Raw genomic sequence first — 21,231 nt, 5'->3', positions numbered from 1 at the left:
AGATTAGATAACCGTTGGACCATTAAAGTGACAGAATGGGTACCAAGAGAAGGAAACCGCAAGTGGATTACGGCAGAAGACTAGATGGTGTGATGAAATTAAGAAATTTTCGGGTGCTAGTTGGAATCGGTTGGCGCAGGGCAGGGCTAATTGGCGATCGCAAGGAGATGCCTTCATCCTGCAGGACATAAATAGGCGGATGATGATGCCTAAACTTTGTTTCCTTAGTTTATTCTTCTATTTATATTCTTCTATTAATCGTTTCATACTCTTATATCGCTGTATTAATTTTATTGAAGCGCCCTTCTTGTTGCAAATACGTTCTACACTAATAATTAGCCAGACTTAGTTTCTAATTACTGCCATTCCATGGTTATAAAAACATTGAATGCACAATACTTTCTAGAATGTAAGAATCATTAGGCATGGTGAGTATCAGCATAAAGGCACGACGGCCGAAAGCTGGGCATTGCAAAAGCAAGTCTTTGAAGCATTTCACTGCAGCATTCAGAACCCGGGCACGAAGGACTCGGCGCGCGACCTTGTCTGTTTAACATTAGCCATAACGCTGCGACGTCTTCCGTTGCAGCCTCTGTCACCTCGCTCGTGTTTGTTTTGAACGCGAAAGAGCGTTCATTATTTGCCTTGGTAAGGAGTACAATTACGGGCACGTTTGGTTTTATTTCATTTTCGTTGTACCCCCCGCCCCCCTATTGCTAATGTGACCATCGGATTGTTAGGCAGCGCCGCTCGGGGCCTTGGTGGCGGATGTAGTAATCATTTTAACCGCCGGGGTCCCGCCTGCGATTAAAAGGATGTTCTAAATCTGCCGTCATGGCCATATGAGCGGCGCTGGCTAACACTCTCATGAGTTGAGTTGAGTGGTTGTAGGCTACTGGTGGGATTAGCCTTGCAGTTGCTGCCGGCAATTGCTACACCGTAGCGAGACTTAAAATACATAAATCATATAAATCAGGCACAGACCTCACAACTACACATAGTCACTCCTAAGGTAACCATGTGGAGGCCAAATCTGTGTCCTGCAGGCGAGAAACGAAAAAAAAAAGAATGCGAGAAACCTCCTTCCTACCTAACTGGTTCCCGCGCGTGAAAACAATGTCCTGAAGAGAACTGTGAGGAATTCCTGTCTTCTTGAAAGACCCGAATAACACACTCCTTTCCGCATTATGCAAAGTACATCACATAAGGTAATGTTCTATGTCACCGCACACACCACACGTTGAACATGATGGAGACAACGCCAGGCCATTCTTATACATCCACGCAGGGGTACGAGCAGAGCCCGTGCGAATGCGGAGCAGTAAGTGGCTTGGTTTCTTTTGAGACCCTTGGTCACACATGGCTTGTGAGGTGAGCTCCACAAAGAACTGAAGTGGCACGACACCGCTTCTCTGAAGAGTCTCTTGTCCTCTTGAGGCACTTTTCTCAATGGATTCCCAGACAGCGCTCTATGGGCGAGGCTGTCCGCCATCTCGTTGCCTATGATACCCATGTGCTAGGGCACCCATTGGAAATGTATGGAGAAACCTTTGATATGGAGATTGTGCACCGAGCGTAGGGAGCTTAGACATAAGGCATCAGTAGGGAACCCGTGCTCTAACCTTTGAAGGGCGGATTTTGAATCTGTAAGAATGACAACAGGTTGAGGCGTACAAAACCGTAGCTTCTTTAGAGCTGCCTCAATGGCAACGCTTTCAGCCGTTGTGGAGGACACGACTGCAGTGAAGCGTACCGACAAATCATACATCATAGAGGGAATGTGAAAAGCAGCTGCACTAGATCCTCTGACCTTGTCCACAGAGCCATCAGCAAAAATTTGAATATGACGTGCATATTCAGTCTCAAGATATTCCAGTACGAGCGAACGCGTTGCCGCCAAAGGACAACTTCGCTTAGCGCGAACGTGAGGAATTGTCAACGAACAATCGAGGCTCGCGAAAGACCAAGGGGGTTTCAACCTCTTAGTTCGACCTCTAGCGTTAAGATCCAGGTAACCAAGAGTATTAAGGGCCAAGTATGCTCGGGACTCAAATATCTTTCGAAGGCTCTGTAGAAGGGCTCGCCCGGCTATCGTCTGTTTGAGGCGGCCAATTTGCATCAATAACCTTTGTGAAGCGACTAGGCTAAGAGGTCTCGATAGAGACTCATAAAGTACTGCATTGTTAGCAGCAGTCTGCCGAGCGTGTTGTACACATGCACGAATACCCACGAAAGTGCGCGGGAGAACAGCCACCGCCGTAGCTCAGTTAGTAGAGCATCGCATGCGTAATGCGGAAGTTGCGGGTTCGGCTTTCAGCGGTGGCAAGTTGTTTTTTCATCCGCTTTCGTTTCCCTTTAGATTACATTTCTGCTATTCGATAAAAACCGAAGCTAATTTTCTCATCGTACGGTTGCTTCATACGTTTGCGTTTAGCATAAAATTGAGCCCCTTCGTTTCACCTTCTTTTTTCTAGCCGTTACCCTTTTATCCGCGCTATGCCAGCAGTTTGTTCAAGACCTCAGAAGACTTCCGGCCATGCATTTTTGACAGCCCAGTTAGCCAAAGCAAAATAAGTATGTTGTCCCGTTCTTGACTATAGTTACATATGTACCTATACATATGTGTACATATGTGTTCATATGTGAGGAACGTGCCCATGCATGTGTCGAGCTTATATATGTAGCTTTGTTGTACTTAGCAGTGAAATTTATTTGTAAAATATGCTAACTCTACAGCAAAACCGGTGCCCGCGGGAGAGTTCTGCACGTATATTTATAGGCTGTTGTAACTTGCGTTGTTTCTGAATGCTTAACCGGAAGTATTTTGGGGGCTTCATGTGTAAACATACTAGAAAGGGTCCATTCGTACAGCCGTTGTTAATCAGCTACAACCGACCCCATTAATTCCGTTCTTTATTCCCAGTTGTCGCAGAACAGAATTTCAGAATTTGTTTTTCTCGGGGAATAAGCAATCGGAACGAATAAGTTGAAGGTCGACCGGATGAATAGTAAAATATTTGTACGCCGGTTAACTCGCGATTGTCCTCCCCCTCCCCTTTTTTACTTTATTTATTCCCTTCTTAGACTCGTAGTTCCCGCACTACTTCAGGAATGAGTACACACATAACCAACAGGCGGAGACACAGCTGCGGCGTCTTAATGCTTTGCAGACGCTAGTACATTCCCACGGGACAGGACATGGAGTGCCAACGCGCCTCTTTTACTCAGTGGCTATGGGCGTTCTGCCGCCGAGCAAGATGTAGCAGGAGGCAGGAAGAGGAGGAAGGAAGATAGCAAGAGTAAAGGGGTAAAAAAATGCGCACATTCAATTAGTTACTTTACGCAGGGAGAAGGTGGTTAAGGGATTAACGGAAAGAATCAAAGGAGAAAGAACGAAACCCGCAACGCCTACAATTTCAATGAGGCCAATCGATTTCATAAACTGAAGTGACGTCGGCGTTGCTTTGCAAAGCCTGCGGCCCATAGGGTCATGGTAAGCGAATCTTTGTCTCGTAAAATTGTTCAAGATCAGGCCCGTTTAACACAATGCGAAGAATGTCGCGTTCGACGCAATAACGATGGTAAAAACATTCACGTGTTCTGATGTATAGGCGCACGTTGAAGGGCCCCGTGGGGTCAAAATTAGTCCATATCATTCAACTGTCATGTTTCTCGGAGTGTCAATACTTCCTTCAAACGTTATCTGCAATCAATCAATCAATCAATCAATCAATCAATCAATCAATCAATCAATCAATCAATCAATCAATCAATCAATCAATCTGCGCAAACTCGCGCTCAGAATGTGAAGGATTGAACGCGCCGCGCTCGGCGCGCAGCGATGGTTGCGAAATGCGTGACGTTTTTCGCCGGTCTACTTCCGCGTGAACAAAATATTTCGACAACAACAACAACAACAACAACAACAACAGCAATAGCAGCAATAACAACCACTGCAACAACTACAACAACAATAGAGATGTCAAGGAATGCAGCCGACGACAATTAATCTCCACGCAGAAGCGTTCGTGCCAGCGTCCGTGACTCGTCCTTTTTTGGCAAGAAAACTTGTCTCGAACGGAAATGCGCCAACTTGAGCAGGATATCACTTGATCTGTGCGCTATAACACCGCTAGAACTGTCCGCTCGCCCTCTCCCTGCCGTTTTTCTCGCGGATCTCGTTTCAGTCGGGCATAATAACTGTTGGATATACAAAACGTTCAGAGCTGTCACTAGAGCGCGCCAGAGAAAGTATCTCCACATTTTCGGGCACATTGGTAAACGATTTTACCAGGGTCAACCGTGTGCATGCCTTCCTGTAGGCATGCTGGAAACAAGCATATAACGTGGCTATAGTAAAACCGACAATGGAGAATGTGTACGAACCAACTTGCTTAAGCTTTTCATGCTCCTAAACTTGCAAATTTACATATACTACGTGACGCCTGCGGTTGGAAGGATGTTCCATTTCTGCCGCTATGGCCGCGAGTGTTACGGGCCTACACTCCATAGTCAACATGAGCACTCCATTCTCCATCCTTTAAGCTTTTTCGGCTCCGCGCATGTCGACGCCGTGCTTATAGGCGGGCACAGCGCTCTAAACGATGCACCTACTGGACTTTGTACAACCCATTGATGCAGCCCTACGAAGGCATACAAACCAGCTTCTTCGCAAGAGCTGGGCAGCTTTATGTAATCCGCTGCATACTGGAAGTGGTTTTGGAAGTGTATGGCGCATACTCAAGGCTCTCCGCAGTCCCGAAATCTGCAAGAATCAAAAAATTAAATTATGACTTTTTACGTGCCAAAATCACGATCTGATTATGAGGCATGCCGTAGCGGGGGATACCGGAAATTGGACCACCTGGGGTTCTTTAACGTGCACCTAAGACTAAGCACACGGGTGTTTCCGCATTTCGCTCCCAGCGGTCGGGATTCGGTCTCACGACCTCTTGCTTAGCAGTCCAACACCATAGCCACTAAGCAACCACTGCGGGTTCTGCAAGAATACAATGGCTGTTTTGTGGATAGCGACTGGCCAGTCACCAAAAGCTCTGACCGAGGCATTTGCAGACCTTTCCGTCTCTCCTGTCTCTAGTGAAACCACAAATGGCTACCTTCCTTCTTTGACAAGTCAGAGTACTATAATTACTTCCTATGGTCGAGCTGCCAAATGGACGAGGCAGATTTAACTCTTGAGGAGCTGCGACACACGCTTAGCCTCTCCAAACGCCGCGCTGCCCCAGGTGAGGACGGTGTGAGGTACCAAGCATTGCGGAACGTTTATAAGAGTTTTTGTAACCGTATATTGGACGAGTTTAATGAAGTATGAAGAACCTGTGTAATTACTGCGAAAGGCATTCATCCGTTGTAATAGCAATTTTGAAGCCCGGACGCCCTGCAGGACACCTCAAGTCCTACCGGCCGATATCCCCAACTTCAAATCTCATAAAGGTTATTGATCGAATGGTCCAGTTTCACCTAGGTGCTAGGCTAGAGAAACTAAATTTCTTCTATGGTGGCACGAGTGGCTTTCGTTGCCGCCGGTCAGCATTGCAGACCTGGTCTCCGCTCTGGAATTTGCTAGAGGAAACCAGCACTCCACCTACATGCTCTTCCTAGACATACAGCAAGCTTTCGACTAAGTTCCGCATAAGGCGATTATTTTCGCTCTTGCAACCACCGGAATTTCGGGCCGTCTCCTCCGCTTAGTGCAAAATTTTCTATCGGAGCGCCAGATGAAAGTGCGTGTCAGAGAAATGACAAGTGAATACTGCACTGTGAAGTGATTTGTCCCACAGGGCAGTGTTTTATCGCCGCTTTTATTTAACACCGTACTTGCCGCGTTTCGAAGTCTCTTGCCTTGAGACGATGACTTCCTTGTGGGCATAGCTATCTATGCAGATGATATTGATCTGTGAATAAGCGGCCCTTCGCGCCTTGGTCCGCGGCTACGTGCAAGCTTGCAGAAAGCGCTGAACGCGAGTTCGGAGTACTTGGGTGAAGTTGGCCTGCAGATATCACCTACTAAGTAGGCTGTAATAGCATATAGTCATAAACAACGCGCTCGTCGAACAATGAGCCGACTGTTCCTTGACGACACGCCGGTAAGCTGGGTGTGACAACACTGTTATTTGGGCTTAATCGTGGACGATCGCATCCCTTGGCGTCCTGCTGTTAACTTTGTGCGACGTGAATCGCAGTCTCGCCTCAAGTACGTGGCCGCCTTGACTGCTAGAGGAGCCAGTTGTGACCAAGCAACGCCTCTGCAGGTGTACCAGTCACCCGTGCTCTCAGACATGTGTATGCGTTACCAGACCTGAATGTTCCACCTAGTTTGATGGCCCAGCTGGATCGAGATCATCGCGTTGCCCTTCGACTAATACTTGGATTACCTCGTGAGGCGCAATCCGTTGCCTTATTCACTGAAGTGCATCAGTTACCTTTGAGGCTTCAAGCAGAAGAGAGAGCTCTATATCAGATTGAGCGTCTGCACCGCTCATCGAATGGCCAATCGCTCCTTGATCGAATGATTATTCACCGACCGTTTTCTCGCTTGGGAAAAATGGCGGCATTATTTATGAACATTGCTGACATTTCTGAACATGCTGCTTCAGTTACACCTCCGCCCCCCAACGATATCACTAAACAGGTATTCCCCATTTATCACACAATCCCTGACATACACAAAAAGTCTGATATGCCTGTTTCAGGAATATTCCAATTGGCTCAGTCGTACATGTTCGTAAGTGTTCCAGATTATCTTCAAGTATTCACAGATCCATCTGCACATAGTCATGGTCAAGGCGCCTCTGCAGCTTTTTCCTGGCCTTCTACTCCAGTACGACATATATTTCATATACCCCATCCAGCCTCGTCAACAACTGCAGAGCCAGCAACGACTAATGTTGCACTGGAATACGTGGAAGAGGAGTTGACCGCATCGAAGATTGCCATCTTTACGGACTCCAGCGCTACCCTTAACAGATTACAACGCAGTCAAATTCATTGTCCATTTGTGCGTAGCATTACTGACTGTGCCAACGAAATTGCATCGCTCGGAGTATTTCTCGTTGCCCAATGGATACCTTCACACGTAGGGGTCGCCGGAAATGAAGAGGCTGATCGGCTGGCTTCAACTTGCGCTCCTAACGACTGTGTCTGCGCTGAAATTTTCTGCAAACCTGATGACGAATGACGCTTGTCCGCTGATTCGTCGACGCCTACTCAAGCAGCATCCAGAACAGCGCGCCGCAAATGCAACGTTCCTGCCCCGTGTTCGTTGTCGAGGCTTGCCTCGTCGCTCTAGAGCACTACTGCACAATCTAAGGGTTGGCTGTGCGAACATGTTCGAACGTCGTTTATACCGACAGGGACGTGTGGCCAGTCCATCATGTACGTCTTGCAGTTGCTGTGAGATACTTCAGCACCTGATATAGGAGTGTGCCGCTTCCAGTGCGCAGCGCTCGTCGCTAGTGAGAGACTTTGATCCCCTTGGCCTGCGGTGTACGACACTCGACGAATGTTTGTACCCCAGTGGTTGTGCGATCAGGCTCATCGCGCTCTACTTACTTTTCTAGAATGAACTAACTTAGGTTCACTTTTGTAGCCTCTCTCTGTTTTTCAGATGACAATACCTCAGACACCATGGTATTTTAACATTCTGTAGTAACGTGACCTGCAGTGACCGGTCCTGCTCTGTGTGATCTGTGCTGTGTGTATTCTGCTTTGTTCTTGAGATTTGGCGTCTTTTTCTTTCCCTTTTCCTCCCCCTTTTCCTCTCTTCCATCTCTATATTTCTGTTTCCTCCTTTCTGAAGAGTAGGCAGGCGTTGTGCCCCTTCCAGTGGCAGCTGCCAGCCTGCTCCTCGCTTTCCCTTTCCTGCCATGTGTGTATATGTTTTCGAATCAAATAATAACAACAATAATTCTCAGCGCTGTAGATCTGGTAAACAGATTATCGAGGAAAAGCGTACGAGTGGTCGCTGGGAGGTTATGAATAGAGCTGCTTCAAGCAGCAAGTTGTCCTTTCTCTGCCTTCATTTTCTTCCTTATCATTCCTACATTTCAATTTACGAATTCGGTTAACTTCCCGTATTCTTTCGCTAGCTGTACACAGTTAACGGTGATCGTGACGCAAGCTCCTAAAATGGTAACAGCTGCTCTTCTCACCTCGTAGAGCGCTTTCATAATGGGATATTTCCGGGCGTTGCTGCTGCCTCTACTAGGCAGCGGAGAAGATGACGCCGCAAATATTTTAATGAGGCGCATAAATCGCGACCGTGTCGTGTTTGATAATGAGGGTATATAGACAGTGCGGGGCTCGCTACGGTTTGTATGCCTGAACGCATCATTACGCAAGGATGAGGCGCGACTGACGGGTATCATCTTTTATTGCGTCTCTTACGACACAGCGGCGAGAGGCAGCGGCTTCGTGCTTCCGCGTTTTCCGACCCCGAGCCTTGATAGACCAGATGGTGGTCAAAACTAAGGATATGCAACTTTACCACGCCGGCTTCTGTAAACGCTATTTCTATACTTCAAGCGGTTATGGTTAAGTATCCCAGTTCTCATAACAACGCAACCGAAGAAATTTCGGTATGTCCTTGCTGGAGGACATGAGACGTCAGGCAGACTTCGTTGTAATCCCGGGATACGTCGGGATTTCGTCTTACATTGACAAAGAAAAGATATCCTTGGTATCAGGTCTGAGTTCATAATGTGAGCTTCGCATCCGGTATATCGAGTCAAGTTGTAATCAACCTCACAATACCTGGCATCACGAAAAAAGCTAATCTATCATCACCAGCCCTTAAACAGCTCACGCTACTATTTTTGTACGAGAACTACCGGGACTCTACACATATCTACACTGATGGATCTGTCTTGCCCAACAGCTCCGCGGCGGCAATCGTGATACCAGCGACAGTCACAACAATCAAATTTAAGACGACTAACGCGACAACATCGACGGCAGCATGTTGTCGGCAGCATCGACAAACAGCTAATATTTCACATTGCAGAGACGTTACACCGCATAAGTGATGCAGGACATAATATAACTTTCCAATGGATTCCAAGTCACTGCGGGATTATTGGAAATGAACGGGCCGATCAAGCTGCCCGTTCAGGCCATACTGCAGGTACCAATTCCACTTTATAGAACTGATGCAGCGCGGGAGCTCCGCCTGCTTGCTCGGCAGTGCACCATGTCACAATAGAATGACCCCCTTTTAAGAAATTCTCGAGTGTACTCCCTTGATTCCACATTAAGCTTTCGAGCGCCATCACAGCTTCGCTGTGGAGACGCCCCGCTTTTGCATCGACCGTGGTTGCGCGTTGCCTTTACCAGAGCCTATGCGTTCCGCATAGGGATGACCGACACCGCAACCTGAGACCACTGCGGCCATGAAGAATCGATTCGCCATATTTTGTGCGCCTGCCCGCAGTACAGTCCACAGAGGGATTGCCTTCGCCACGAACTTGCCCAACTGGATGACCAACCGCTATCGGAAAAAAAGAATTCTACACCATCGAAGGGACCTAACGTCACAGAAGAAGGCGGTGCAAGCGCTATTGCGCTTTTTACGATCTACCGGCCTTTGTGAACGTCTTTAACTGGAACGCCTTTTGTGTGTGTGTGTCTCCATGTGTGTTTCTTTTTTGTTTTTTTTTAGCGTTTTCCTCTCTTTCATCATTCAAACCGCTATCTTCCATCCCCAGTGTAGGGTAGCAAACCGGAGACTGATATCTGGTTGACCTCCCTGCCTTTCCTATTCATTCTCTCTCTCTCTCTCTCTCTCTCTCTCTCTCTCTCTCTCTCTCTCTCTCAAGTGGTGTTTGTGTGTGTTTATTCTTTATTATTACTGACACAATGTAAGGATATGTTGGCGCACAAGTACGGCGTCGGCATACTCATTGGCCCTTGAATATGTGGTACATGCAAAATACAGTTGCACATAAAACATATAACAATATACAGATGTGCTAGTTTAAAAACAGTGGAGCCTTGACGTATGTTGACTAACCTCGTCAGGGAGTAAGATTGTTCCTTTTATAATCAGAAACCTCAGCTTTATCGATACATCTGCGTTCGCTTGAGTTATATTAATGGACCTGAAGTTAGATAGCTTTGAAGTCATAACGTCGGCTACTTCACAAGCAGTTCTTAAGGCGTAAGTTAACCTATATTGATGTTTTAGCGGTAGTATACAGGGACGCAACGGCGGATACTCTCGATCTTTATCAGCGATGTTGCTGCTCGAGGCAGATACAATCGCGAACATTTGTCATTGTTAATATTTTTGCGTGGCGTAAAGGTGTACTAAAAGAAATAAAAGGCAACTTCGGCTGGAGCTGAATCATTGCTCAACTCATTAATGATTGTTCTCCTTCACGAACAGCCTCGACGTAGTGGCGTGGAAACCACATTGCCTGCCACATAGAAATGTAAAACAACCGCTATTTCGTCCTTACAATTGCTGCGAAGTTGAAAATACTTTTACGCGCGATGCACCAGACAGCGTCGCGCGCTCGAAAGCCACTCACGTATGCGTGGCGTCTCGCAGCAGCGCTCTGGCGTAGATCGTCCTGTGTAGTGACGCACCAGGATGCGGCAAAAAAGCCCCCCCCCCCCTCCCAGTTCCGCTGGCACCAAGGACTTTGCCATCAGCTCCCGGCGTCAATGTGGCGTTGTGCCAGCGTATGAAGAAGCCGCGCTTTGGCTACCGGAACAAGGCATATACGCTGGATTAGAATCAAAATTTTTTTTCAGCGTATAAGGCGCGAGAAACTGCCGGTGAACTAATCCCTCATTTTTATTGAAACTAGTAGTTGACGCGACAATTTCGTGGCAGTTGTACGCGGCCCTACTCCTTTGCGAGTTTCCGACCTTTCTTATTTTTTTTCCCCTCACGGCCTCTCCGCGCGGTCGTAAAACGCGAGTGCGTCGAATGATAGTTGTCTCTTGGCTTCTGTCGACGTGGTCTGCGTGTACGTACACTTAGTACGCATGACTTTTTTTTTCTTTTTGTGAGCGGCGTGGTAGGCTTTAAAAAATTCTGAAGTTTTACGTGCCAAGATCAAAATCTGATTATGGGGCACGCCGCAGTGGGGAACTCCGCAATTATTTTTAACAGTTAAGTTTCTTTAACGTGCGCCATGACGTAAATACACGAGCATTTTTGCATCACGTAAATGCGGCCGCCGTGGCTAGGATTCAACCTGCGACCTCGAGCTCAGCAGCGCAATGCCATCGCCACCGGACTACCGCGGTGGGTCAGAGTTGCTCTCGCCCTATACGGTCACTGTAACAGAATGGTATTCCCCTGCGCGACTCATTCGTGTAATGTCTAGAGATATGCCCGCGTACGGCAATGCTGCGCACGCGTTGTTTTTGCCTATGCAAATCTAGCTTGTTACGTGCTGATGTCCAGCGTTACGTGATCGGGAAGAAAACTTGAACGGGAACCGAACCGACCGTGAGAAAGCGTTACTCTTTCTTAACCTTTCTTCGAATATGAAGCGATAACGCACAGATCGCCCATATAGAATGCATACGCGTCGTTGCCGACAGTAGTATTGGCGGATGCGCTGGGAGCTTTTTCCTGGAATGTTTGAAAAATATTAATATACAACTTCGCAAACATTATTCAGGTTGACATTGAGAAGGAGACCCGCCGTGGTTGCTCAGTGGCTATGGTGTTGGGCTGCTGAGCACGAGTTCGCGGGATCGAATCCCGTCCACGGCGGCCGCATTTCGTTGGAGGCGAGATGCAAAAACACCCGTGGGTACTTAGATTTAGGTCCACGTTAAAGAACACCAGGTGGTAAAAATTTCCGGAGTTCTCCACTGCGGCGTGCCTCATAATCAGAAAGTTGTTTTGGCACGTAAAACCCTATAATATTATATATTATTATTACATTGAGAAGGAGATCCCAAATTTATTTAACTCTACGGGCGACTTCTTATCAAAAGTACAATTAGGAACGTTAACTTCAACGACCTTCAATGCATTAAGAGAAAGTCGAGATGGTATAGATGACCATTCGCGCGTCTTCTAGTGACTCATTTTATATAGTTACACGCTAAATAAAATTCGAATTCTTTTGGAGTTGATCATGTAGCATTTTTCTTTAATAAAGATGTTCTAATCACCGGCTCAAGCCACATGATAACTAGGAGCTGCAGGCGTTACGAGGAATGATTCCTTCACCAATGGTGCCGAAACGCTGCACATCCCGTCAAAGATGGCAGTACCTTTTGTAAAGTGGTCTTGTGTAGTAATATTCTGGAGTCTGAAGTGGGCCGCGGTCACATTGTCTAAGCGGAGGGTTAAATTTTACCCGCAGCTCGATGTCCATGCAAGTGTAAAGCGAAGCTTTCTTGCACTTTGGTATCCGTTTCTTGTAACCTCGAGAGACTGCGCATGCGCACAATGATGTCGCATAGTATTGTATCCGCTTATGTAAGGCCCAATTCGGACCACGCGTCCTGCAGCATTTCCGAACCCTTAGCTCTCATGAATATCTTATCAGCCCCGGTTGACGGCGGCGTTTGAGTAAACGTTGTGCGCTACATCTGTACTTAGTTCACACACGTCATTTATGACGCACGTGCATAGATAGCGAGCGATTGAAATGTGCAGAAATTGTCAGCGTTTGGTCTTTCGGCATTAGCGAGATCAGTTGCGTTCCACGAGCAACTGGAAAAAGGCGCTCTGAATTGCTGACAAATAAGAAAGAGGCAGTTGACGTCGTCTTACTTATATAACAAAAACTGCAGAAGTGTCTTTTGCTCAGTTATGAACGGTGCACCTGCTCCAAAGATTAAGATAGCTGCAGAACAAGGACAAAAGGAACGTCCCGAAGCCATGGACACATCGTAATCTGTAGAGAGACCTGCGTATTGTATATACCGTGTGTTGTGTTTCAATGTGCTGTTCTGCAAAACTTAACAAACCTTCGCTTACATGGACAGACGTCAGGGATGTGTTCTGCCTAACTGTATTACTTTCCACTACTGAGCACAGCTGGCATAAACAAATCGCATGCACAGGTGCTTGAACCGGTTCTGAAGAGGTGTACTACAAGTGAAAGCGGTACTGTCCCGCAGCTTCCATCACACAGTGGAATCTATCCATTGACGTCACTTCTGTATTCGTCAGCTCACGAATAACGAGCTGACGTGCACGGAAAGAGTAGCGCTGACGCGCGCCCTTATCTTCTCTACGACCACATCCTTTAACGAGAAAGAACACAGCGCCCCACGTTGCGTGGACTGCTATATCGAGAAAGTGACGACACGTTCCGGGACCCAGTTCTTTATCAGCACTAAACTGAAGTTGCCTCGGTTGGTGCAAGCGACAAAGATGTAAAAAAGTACAACGCATTTATGCGTGTCTGTTGTGTACCTGTTGACATTTTATGCGTCCTTGTTTGCACATTCTGTGCGCGGTTCGTCATTGTGCCGCGATCTGCGCTCGAGCACAAAACAACTTTCGCAGTAAGCTAAAATCCGGATTGGACATAAAAAACGTATTTCCCTCGACAGGGTCTTCAAAATTAAATAAACGGTAATTTTAATATATACACGTTGCTAGGTAGGCAACATCTCTCTGCACAGGTGGTTTATGCGCTTTGGTGGACACAATTTTTGCAAATGTTTGGTCATCAAACACATAACAGAAATTTATTTACTTTCTTTTGCTATCATGATTATGGTGCATGTTTATATTTGAAACATTAAGGCAATCGTATTTGAACACAACTTCACCTTGTTTGATTCTCCTGAAGCGCTTCTGTTTCGTGATATTCATCATCAAATTTGATACTCAGTCAGCTAATTTCGAGTTCAGGGTCGTGGAGCTCGACACAATGCCAAGCCGTGAGCGAACGTCAACAGGAGGGAAAAAGTCACTCGTTGTTATTTTCACCAGCCGAGAGCGGCAGCTACCCGCCACGGTGGCGTAGTGGCTTTGGCGTTGCGCTGTTAAGCCTGAGGACGCAAAATCTGATTTCGGATGCGGCGGCCGCATTTTGATTGGGACGAAATGCATAAGCGCCCGTGTACCATACATTCGGTGAAAGGTAAAAAAAAAAACATGTGGTTCAAATTATCCCCGGAGTCATCCATGGGCTACGGTGTGCCTCATAATATATCTTGGTTGTGGCACGCAAAACCGCGCAATCTTATTTTTTCTTCATTTTTACAGCAAAAGTGCATGTGTGATCAGCTTTGCCCTGCTCACAAGCAATGTGTCACACGCAGTAAGCTACGTCACAATCGGGGATTGACATTCTGTCGAGATCAGCGCTTCTGAATGCGAAGTTAGCTCACTCATTGATAAATTTGATGATAAATATCTCGGAACAGAAGCCGTCCGGCAGAATCAAGCAAAGTGAAGTTGCCTTCAAACAAGTTTGTCTTAACGTTTCAAAGATAAACCTATACTATAATCATGATAGCAAAAAATTAAAATTTTCTTTAATTTGCTTTTGCAACTCTAATTTGTCGCAAAAATGGTGTCCACTGAACCGCATAAACGACCTCGGCAAGCAGATTTCGCGGAGCTTGCGTAGCGTTTCTATTAAATTCACCGTTAATTGAACATTGAAGACAGTGTACATATTTTCATTGCTATGACTCTTGGTGGTTTATTGTCATCATCGGGCTGAGCTGATTCACTCTATTCCGCTCAAGCTTGAAGTATTTTTTAAGTGCACCCGTAGTGAGCCACAATCAAACGCGTATTGAGAGTGTTTTATGAATCATCCGTTGTCCTTGAATGATGTATCGGACTTTTGTCTAACTGCCATCGTGTCGTGACGTCATTGATTTAGTGGACATATTGCTTATAAACGCTAAATACTCATGATATAAGCAAATAAAGGAGTGGTTGGTCGCAGGTACTTTAAGTGGTCCCGTGGTCACTTAAACATACCTGGGACACGAGGAAAGTTAAAAGTAATCACAGGGAAGAGTGGAAGACATTGGGGGAGATGAATGTGAATTTTCAGTTGTTTATGAAAGAACTTGTATCTTATGAAGTACCGACAGTGCGACAAAGCTGACTATTGAGAGTGTTGGTGCTGATATTCCAAAAAACATTGCAGTGCATCAAAACCTATGTACAAAAATACTCGTTTGCCATAAGGACAAATGGCGCGCGAGAAAGGCGGCGATAGAGATTTTGGTGAGCGGAGTAAAGAGGCGTGCATTTCCATTTCATGTCGTTTATTTACTGTCAATGCCGTTCGGCGATACAGAGAAGAGTGAATAAACCTAATAAAATACGCGGATTACTTAGAGCAACACAAGTGCTTGAGCAACCATGAATTAACCATGGAAGAGTCAGTAATGACTGCTAAAATAATTCTGTGCAGTAAATCTGTTGGATGGGGCGCGACGGGGTGTCTACCATGCTTCTATATGTGTCCGGGTGGTATCTTCTGCAATGTTTGCAAAGGAACACTAATGAAAATATGAAGGCCAAATAAATTGAAAATTTAGGTTTCTCTATTAAATAAATTCGTCATTCTTAGCGAAAACAGAGTTTTCGTAAGCGAGAAAATGACGAGAAGGAAAGCTCATATAATCTGAGGAATTTTACGACAAGGGACTCATCTAGTTCCCAGCCCATACAGAGTGCGAATCCACCGCCACCCCCAACCTTAACGAGTCTGCCCATCGTGCTGCGCGAGGACACATGAACCGCGCCCGATTTGGGAAGCCTCTGGCCGAGAAGGAGATGGAAAGGAAGGATAGGGATACACTTTTCTTATTCAATTACATTACCCAATTCTATAGAAAATCAAGATGTATATATACACCTCCAAGCCTAAAAATTGAACAGGTCTCAGGTGGTCGATTGGAGGCGCCTTCAAACCAGAACTCACGCGAACCCAGTAAATCTTAACGGAATGTTTCCAGAATCATACCCTGATGCCAAATGTAAATTACGTGATGAGATAGGAACCACCCTAGAGCATACACTCAGGGATTGCGAAATAGCTCAGAGGAAAGTTGCAGTCCCCCCAGATGAACTAGGGTCCTGGTGGGCAGCCGCACTGACTAGCTGAGATGTCCAGGACCAACTTTGGGCCATCCAGCAAGCCCGGGAAGCTACCGAGTGACAGGGTCTGTCTGCTGCCCCCGGCGCGGCCTAGACCCAGGCCATCAATTCGCAGGATATTCAATAAAGTTTTCACACGCACACGCACGCGCACACGCACACACACACACACACACACACACACACACACACACACACACACACACACACACACACACACACACACACACGCACACGCACGCACGCACACGCACGCACGCACGCACACGCGCACGCATGCACACACACACACACACACACACACACACACACACACACACACACACACACACACACACACACACGCACGCACGCACACACACACACCAGGCGTTGTGGACAATGGTACCTCAAATGTGACGTCTTCACTGGCTGATTCGCAGAGAATGGCATATAGGGAGGTCACGTGGGGTTAACGTCATTTCGTCCGTTTTGACTTGGGTGGTTCAAATTGAGGAACATCAGCGGAACTTTCGGCGGCAATTTTCCACGCAACAAAGTGACATATTGGCACGTAGAAAATGATCGTATACTTCTAGAAGAATAATATATTGATTGAACTCAGCTTAATATTTTCATTCAGCGTCCCTTTAAATATCACCCGCATCGGTGGTGTCTAGCCTGAGAATGTAGCCTGCATTGCACAGTGCTTCACATTTAGCGATCGAGTTCTGAAAGCAAGTGTCGACTAACAAGTCTCTTTCTCGCCTTTTTTCTTTTTTTCACGCATGCGCAGTTTCGACCTGGAAGATGGGCCGGGCGGTTCCGGTGGCGGCCGAGCGCTGCTCGAGGCCTCGAGCCCCTCGGGCGCAGGCCTGGTGCTCAGCAACTTCCCGCCTCAGCGGAGGGAGTCCTTTCTCTACCGCTCCGACTCCGAGTTCGAGATGTCGCCAAAGTCCGTGTCGCGACACTCGTCCATCGGCAGCGAGGCGTGAGTGCTTCTTTCTTCCTTTCTTTTTCCATGCTACCGCCGCCCCCACCCTGCGATTGTTCTCGCAGCTGAGCTTCGGATGAAAGCGCTCTAATGTGTGGGGCAATAACGTCCCACTGGAATCGCAGCTTCAACTGACGTTAGCCAATCATTAAGGGAAGTTTGAAGCTCTATAACACAGCAGCATGCTACAGGAGGACGTCCCAACGCAGAACTCTCGGGGGAACCTTCTACCGGCACTGCATTAGCCGATTACAAGGCAGAGGGGTCCTAATGAGTAGCGGGTGTGCAAAGGATTGGAATGGCATAGGGGAAACACACAATATTGATAAAATAGTACCACGAACATCCATATAGGTTCAAACATGTCATTATAAGATATACATGCATCGAGAAATATGATGCACAATTACAGAGAAAAACTATACAGAATATCATTTTGTTCACGAGGAAGTGGCATAGGAGGTAATGCGATTAATTATCTGCAGCACAACACATACAAGTATTGTACACGTTATGCAGGAACGACACATATGTACAGGACGAAAAAAATTTGCATTGCAAAAAAATGAAACTTTAACCGGAGGAAAAGAAATTGAGGTATAAAAAATTTCATTTCGATAGGCGTACATGTGATTTCCTTTAACCTGGTTTTAAACTGACGTGGCATTCCGATGATATGGGATATCACTGGAATAACTGAATGTATGTCCACCATGAATCCGCATGATGCAGGTTGAATAATAGAAAGAGCAGTCCGGCTGTACTTAAAAACATGTCTAAGCTGCTGAGGAAAGCCAGCCAGCCTCTTCGCATAAAGTTCCGTAGTTGAAGAAAAATCCGCGTTCGTCCGATAATCGAACACGGCACTATCCTTCTTGTGGCGCAGTACCTTTACATCTGTATGCCAAATTAGCGGACAAGTAGGCTGCCAGACGGCGTAGAAGAGCTAATTGAGTGTGCCGAATCAATTTTGCACCTTTACGAGCAGTAACATGGTGCGTAGAGGTGGACGTAATAGGACCAAGTTAACAACATACGTATAAGCATAACACATCTGCACGAAATAAAAAGCGTTAAATTCGAGGTTACAGTTGCGCTAGAAACACAAAATTACTGCCGTGAAATCAACGTAAACACTTCACGTTGGGCTCTCCACCAAGTGGCTGTCCTTTTTGCGTGTGTGTATTGCGCGCATTAATGGTAGTTTGCTCGCTAATAAATTGAATGTAGAAGTCGTATTCGATCGGACACAGATCGAAATTACTTGAAATTTGGCGCGTACAACTGCCTGATTGCGAAAGCTAGTGGGTATCGTGTGGGCTACTTCTCGAAGTTAAATAGATATACGAGTTTGGGGCCTCCTGTTTGTACGTGCTTCGGAAAAATGCTGCTAAATTTTGGACTGCAGCAGTCCATTTATTGTAAACTAAAATAATACACCCCCCCCCCCCCAACAGAAGAATTCTATACAATAAATAAAACAAATACTGCATAGCAGTGCCTCAATATAGGACGTGCTCGCCAAGTTCTAATACGTTCGCAATCTACTTTTTTACTTCATTACAATTCTCTAGCATCCTCCTCCTTAAGTTTCTATAGATGATAATATAAAGCTTGAACAACTTCAGCGTCATCGCGCCAGTTATACTGCAACTTAGCGTCCCTTCCCTGCGCTTCGCGTCAAAACAAACCGCTAGGTACCGAAATACCAGCGCATCCTCTTAGCAACAAAGTTCCCACGTGCCGACCGGGCCTGACATTAACGCGCACGCTGTGCTTAATTTTTCGAGGCTCCCTGCCCCCCACCCTTGGACCGGTATCGTTATCTTAGGAGTGCCTCGTTCGTCTAGAGCGTCGTGTGTGGTTTCGTTTTTGTTTTTTTGTTTTTAAGCCCAGATTTAAAAATAGCGCGCGACCCGCGCCGGACGCAGAACGCGGCGTCTCTCCGAAATAACGTCGCACCGTAGCGCCTTCGGAAGCTAGCAGCCATATGTTACCTCCGAGACGGCAAGCGCATCACTGAAATCTCGGAAGCCAGGGCAAGATGCCTTGCATTTGCGAGGTTTTGAAATTGTTGCACAGGTGGCGCCCCTAGATTGCGTCGGTGCTGGCGGCGATCGCCCTGTAGTGCTCAGCACCGCAAATAGATGGCGCGACCAACTTAAGCCTGTCGACGCGTGGCCCCCACATTGCTGGTTAGCATCGGATCGCTAACTTTAATTATTCCATTACCAGGCAGGCCTGCGAAAGTATCTGCGTGATTCTGGCTTCTAACATCGATGCGGTTCTGCCTAATTTTGGATAATTCCTTATTTCACACCAAATCATGCCTGGACTGGTTCGCTGCTTCCTCCCCCACTCCACCTTTTTTTCCTCTGTATTTTGAGTGTGTGATGTAGACCTAGCCAGTTTCGTGCATGCTGCGTATGTTCGTGAAAGGCAGCGTTCGACGTATTTGCGGTTGAGTAAGGCAACTGCAGCACCCTCCTCCCCCTCTCCCTCCCTCCCTTCCGGAAATGCTGGGACGACTGCACTTGTTGAACATTTCAACGCAAACACTGAGCATTGTACAAGATTGGTGCTTTACAGGTAGAAATAAATACGGTAAGATATTATTGTTACTTCAAAACATTAAATTTTGCTGTTTTAACACTATGTCAAGCGTTCCTAAACTATCATGTAAATAAATGAAATCAACATAATAATACTATAACTGTCTTATTTTGGAACAAATTAGGGGAACTAGCCAGTGAGAGCAAAGTGTGGCGAGATCTTACGCTGTATGTTTCATAATTTTTATAGCCTCCCATTACCGAATCGGGCAAAATAATTTGCTCGCTGAAACAACCACGACCGTCGAATTTCACGAAAATGTCGCGCTCGCTCTTCCCGCCGTATACCGCGCCCTTCTCATGGGGGGTCGGCTTCACCCTATAATGATACTACTAAAGGCAAAGCACGCTTTACAGGCTACTGCGTAGCTGGTTTGAAAAGCGGCGTCGCCGGCTTCAGTTACGTCCTTGCACGTCACCGGCGCACTTTCTTTTCTGCGAGGGAATCGCCTTTCCCTCAGCAAAAAGAAAACGCTTCACATTGCTGGTCGTTAATACCAACATGCTCATTACACGTCGCAAATCCCTTCCGGAAAGGGAAGCAATGTCTCTCGTCAGAGCGGCATAGCCGGAAGCACACATCGCTTGTCCGTAACAAAAGAAGGGAGCAAAATAGGGAGATCTCGTGGCTCTGATCTTAAATGAGGTCTCCCTCATGCGGCAGGGATAATTTGCACTTGCTTCCTAACGTGGGGCCCGCCATGCCTTCACGCTTTGTAGACCTCTCAGATTCTTAAGCGGAAGCAATTATTTTTTCGATATCAAGAAAAAAAAAGAACACAACATAAACTGACAAGAAAAATACCTGTCCTGCGTTCTGAGCCCGCCGGATTTATTTTTCTTCTTTCTTTTTCAAATGCTTTGGCCATATAATCCGCCAGCTTTTTCTATATTCGCTGGCTTCATAGCTCGTTGGCGCTGCTCTTGCTTAGTTTATAGTCTCTGAAGCACGTTCTTGTGTGAACAGCGTAAAACAACAAATATTGAGCAGGAAGCAAACGAGGGATTCGTTGGTTTCTTTCTTTTTTTTCAATCAAACTGACCTTGTAGACGTTGCAGGCAGATGTCGTTATTTCGTTATTTCCGCCAACGAATCGAAGTCTGGAAAACAATGTCGACATCTTGGGCCCTTTCACTTGCAGAACCTCTGAAGGTAATAGATAAGAGGACTAATTGACAGCGCATTTATCGCTTCTATTTAATGTACTTCCTGTATAGCTCAGGAGTCAGGTTACGTAGTCGCCTTTTGTGAAGCTGCGCTCGTGAATACATTCGCAAATTACCATAATGTTTTGTCTTTTTATGTTGCTTAGAATTTTTCTATCTGGTGGACAGTCACGCGTACTAATTTACATAACCTACTTCTTCCTACGCAGTATTTGTCTAAGAGACTGCCTTATCGCACCACGTTGCTTTTCTCTCTATCTCTCTCTCGACTGCAGTGCATTAAGTATAACGGGGTCTTGGTTCCTATTACGATGCACTATTGCCTGCCACGTCTCTGTCAAAAGCTAGTTTCATGAACACACATACTAATATTTAGCTATGGGATCAGGTGGAGAGGTTAGAAGCAT

At 46.4% G+C, this 21,231-nt stretch overlaps 1 protein-coding gene and 1 long non-coding RNA gene across 8 annotated transcripts in view; one reads left to right on the top strand and one right to left on the bottom strand.

Annotated features, from left to right (window-relative positions):
- The window catches only part of dnc (phosphodiesterase dunce), a 708,859-nt gene that overhangs the window by 513,052 nt on the left and 174,576 nt on the right, over positions 1 to 21,231 (top strand). For all 7 annotated transcript variants that reach the window (XM_075671523.1, XM_075671522.1, XM_075671521.1 and 4 more), the window contains one exon: positions 16,848 to 17,042. In XM_075671523.1, coding sequence (XP_075527638.1) covers positions 16,848 to 17,042 — 195 coding nt within the window. The remainder of the gene's footprint in view (positions 1 to 16,847; positions 17,043 to 21,231) is intronic.
- LOC142559850 (uncharacterized) overlaps positions 1 to 21,231 on the bottom strand; it is a 104,923-nt gene that overhangs the window by 58,398 nt on the left and 25,294 nt on the right. The window lies entirely within an intron of this gene.

This window comes from Dermacentor variabilis, chromosome 10 (assembly GCF_050947875.1).
Source record: "Dermacentor variabilis isolate Ectoservices chromosome 10, ASM5094787v1, whole genome shotgun sequence".
Classification (NCBI taxonomy): domain Eukaryota; kingdom Metazoa; phylum Arthropoda; class Arachnida; order Ixodida; family Ixodidae; genus Dermacentor; species Dermacentor variabilis.
The sequence above is the reverse complement of the archived record's forward strand: the minus strand, read 5'-3'. Positions and strand labels throughout refer to the sequence as shown.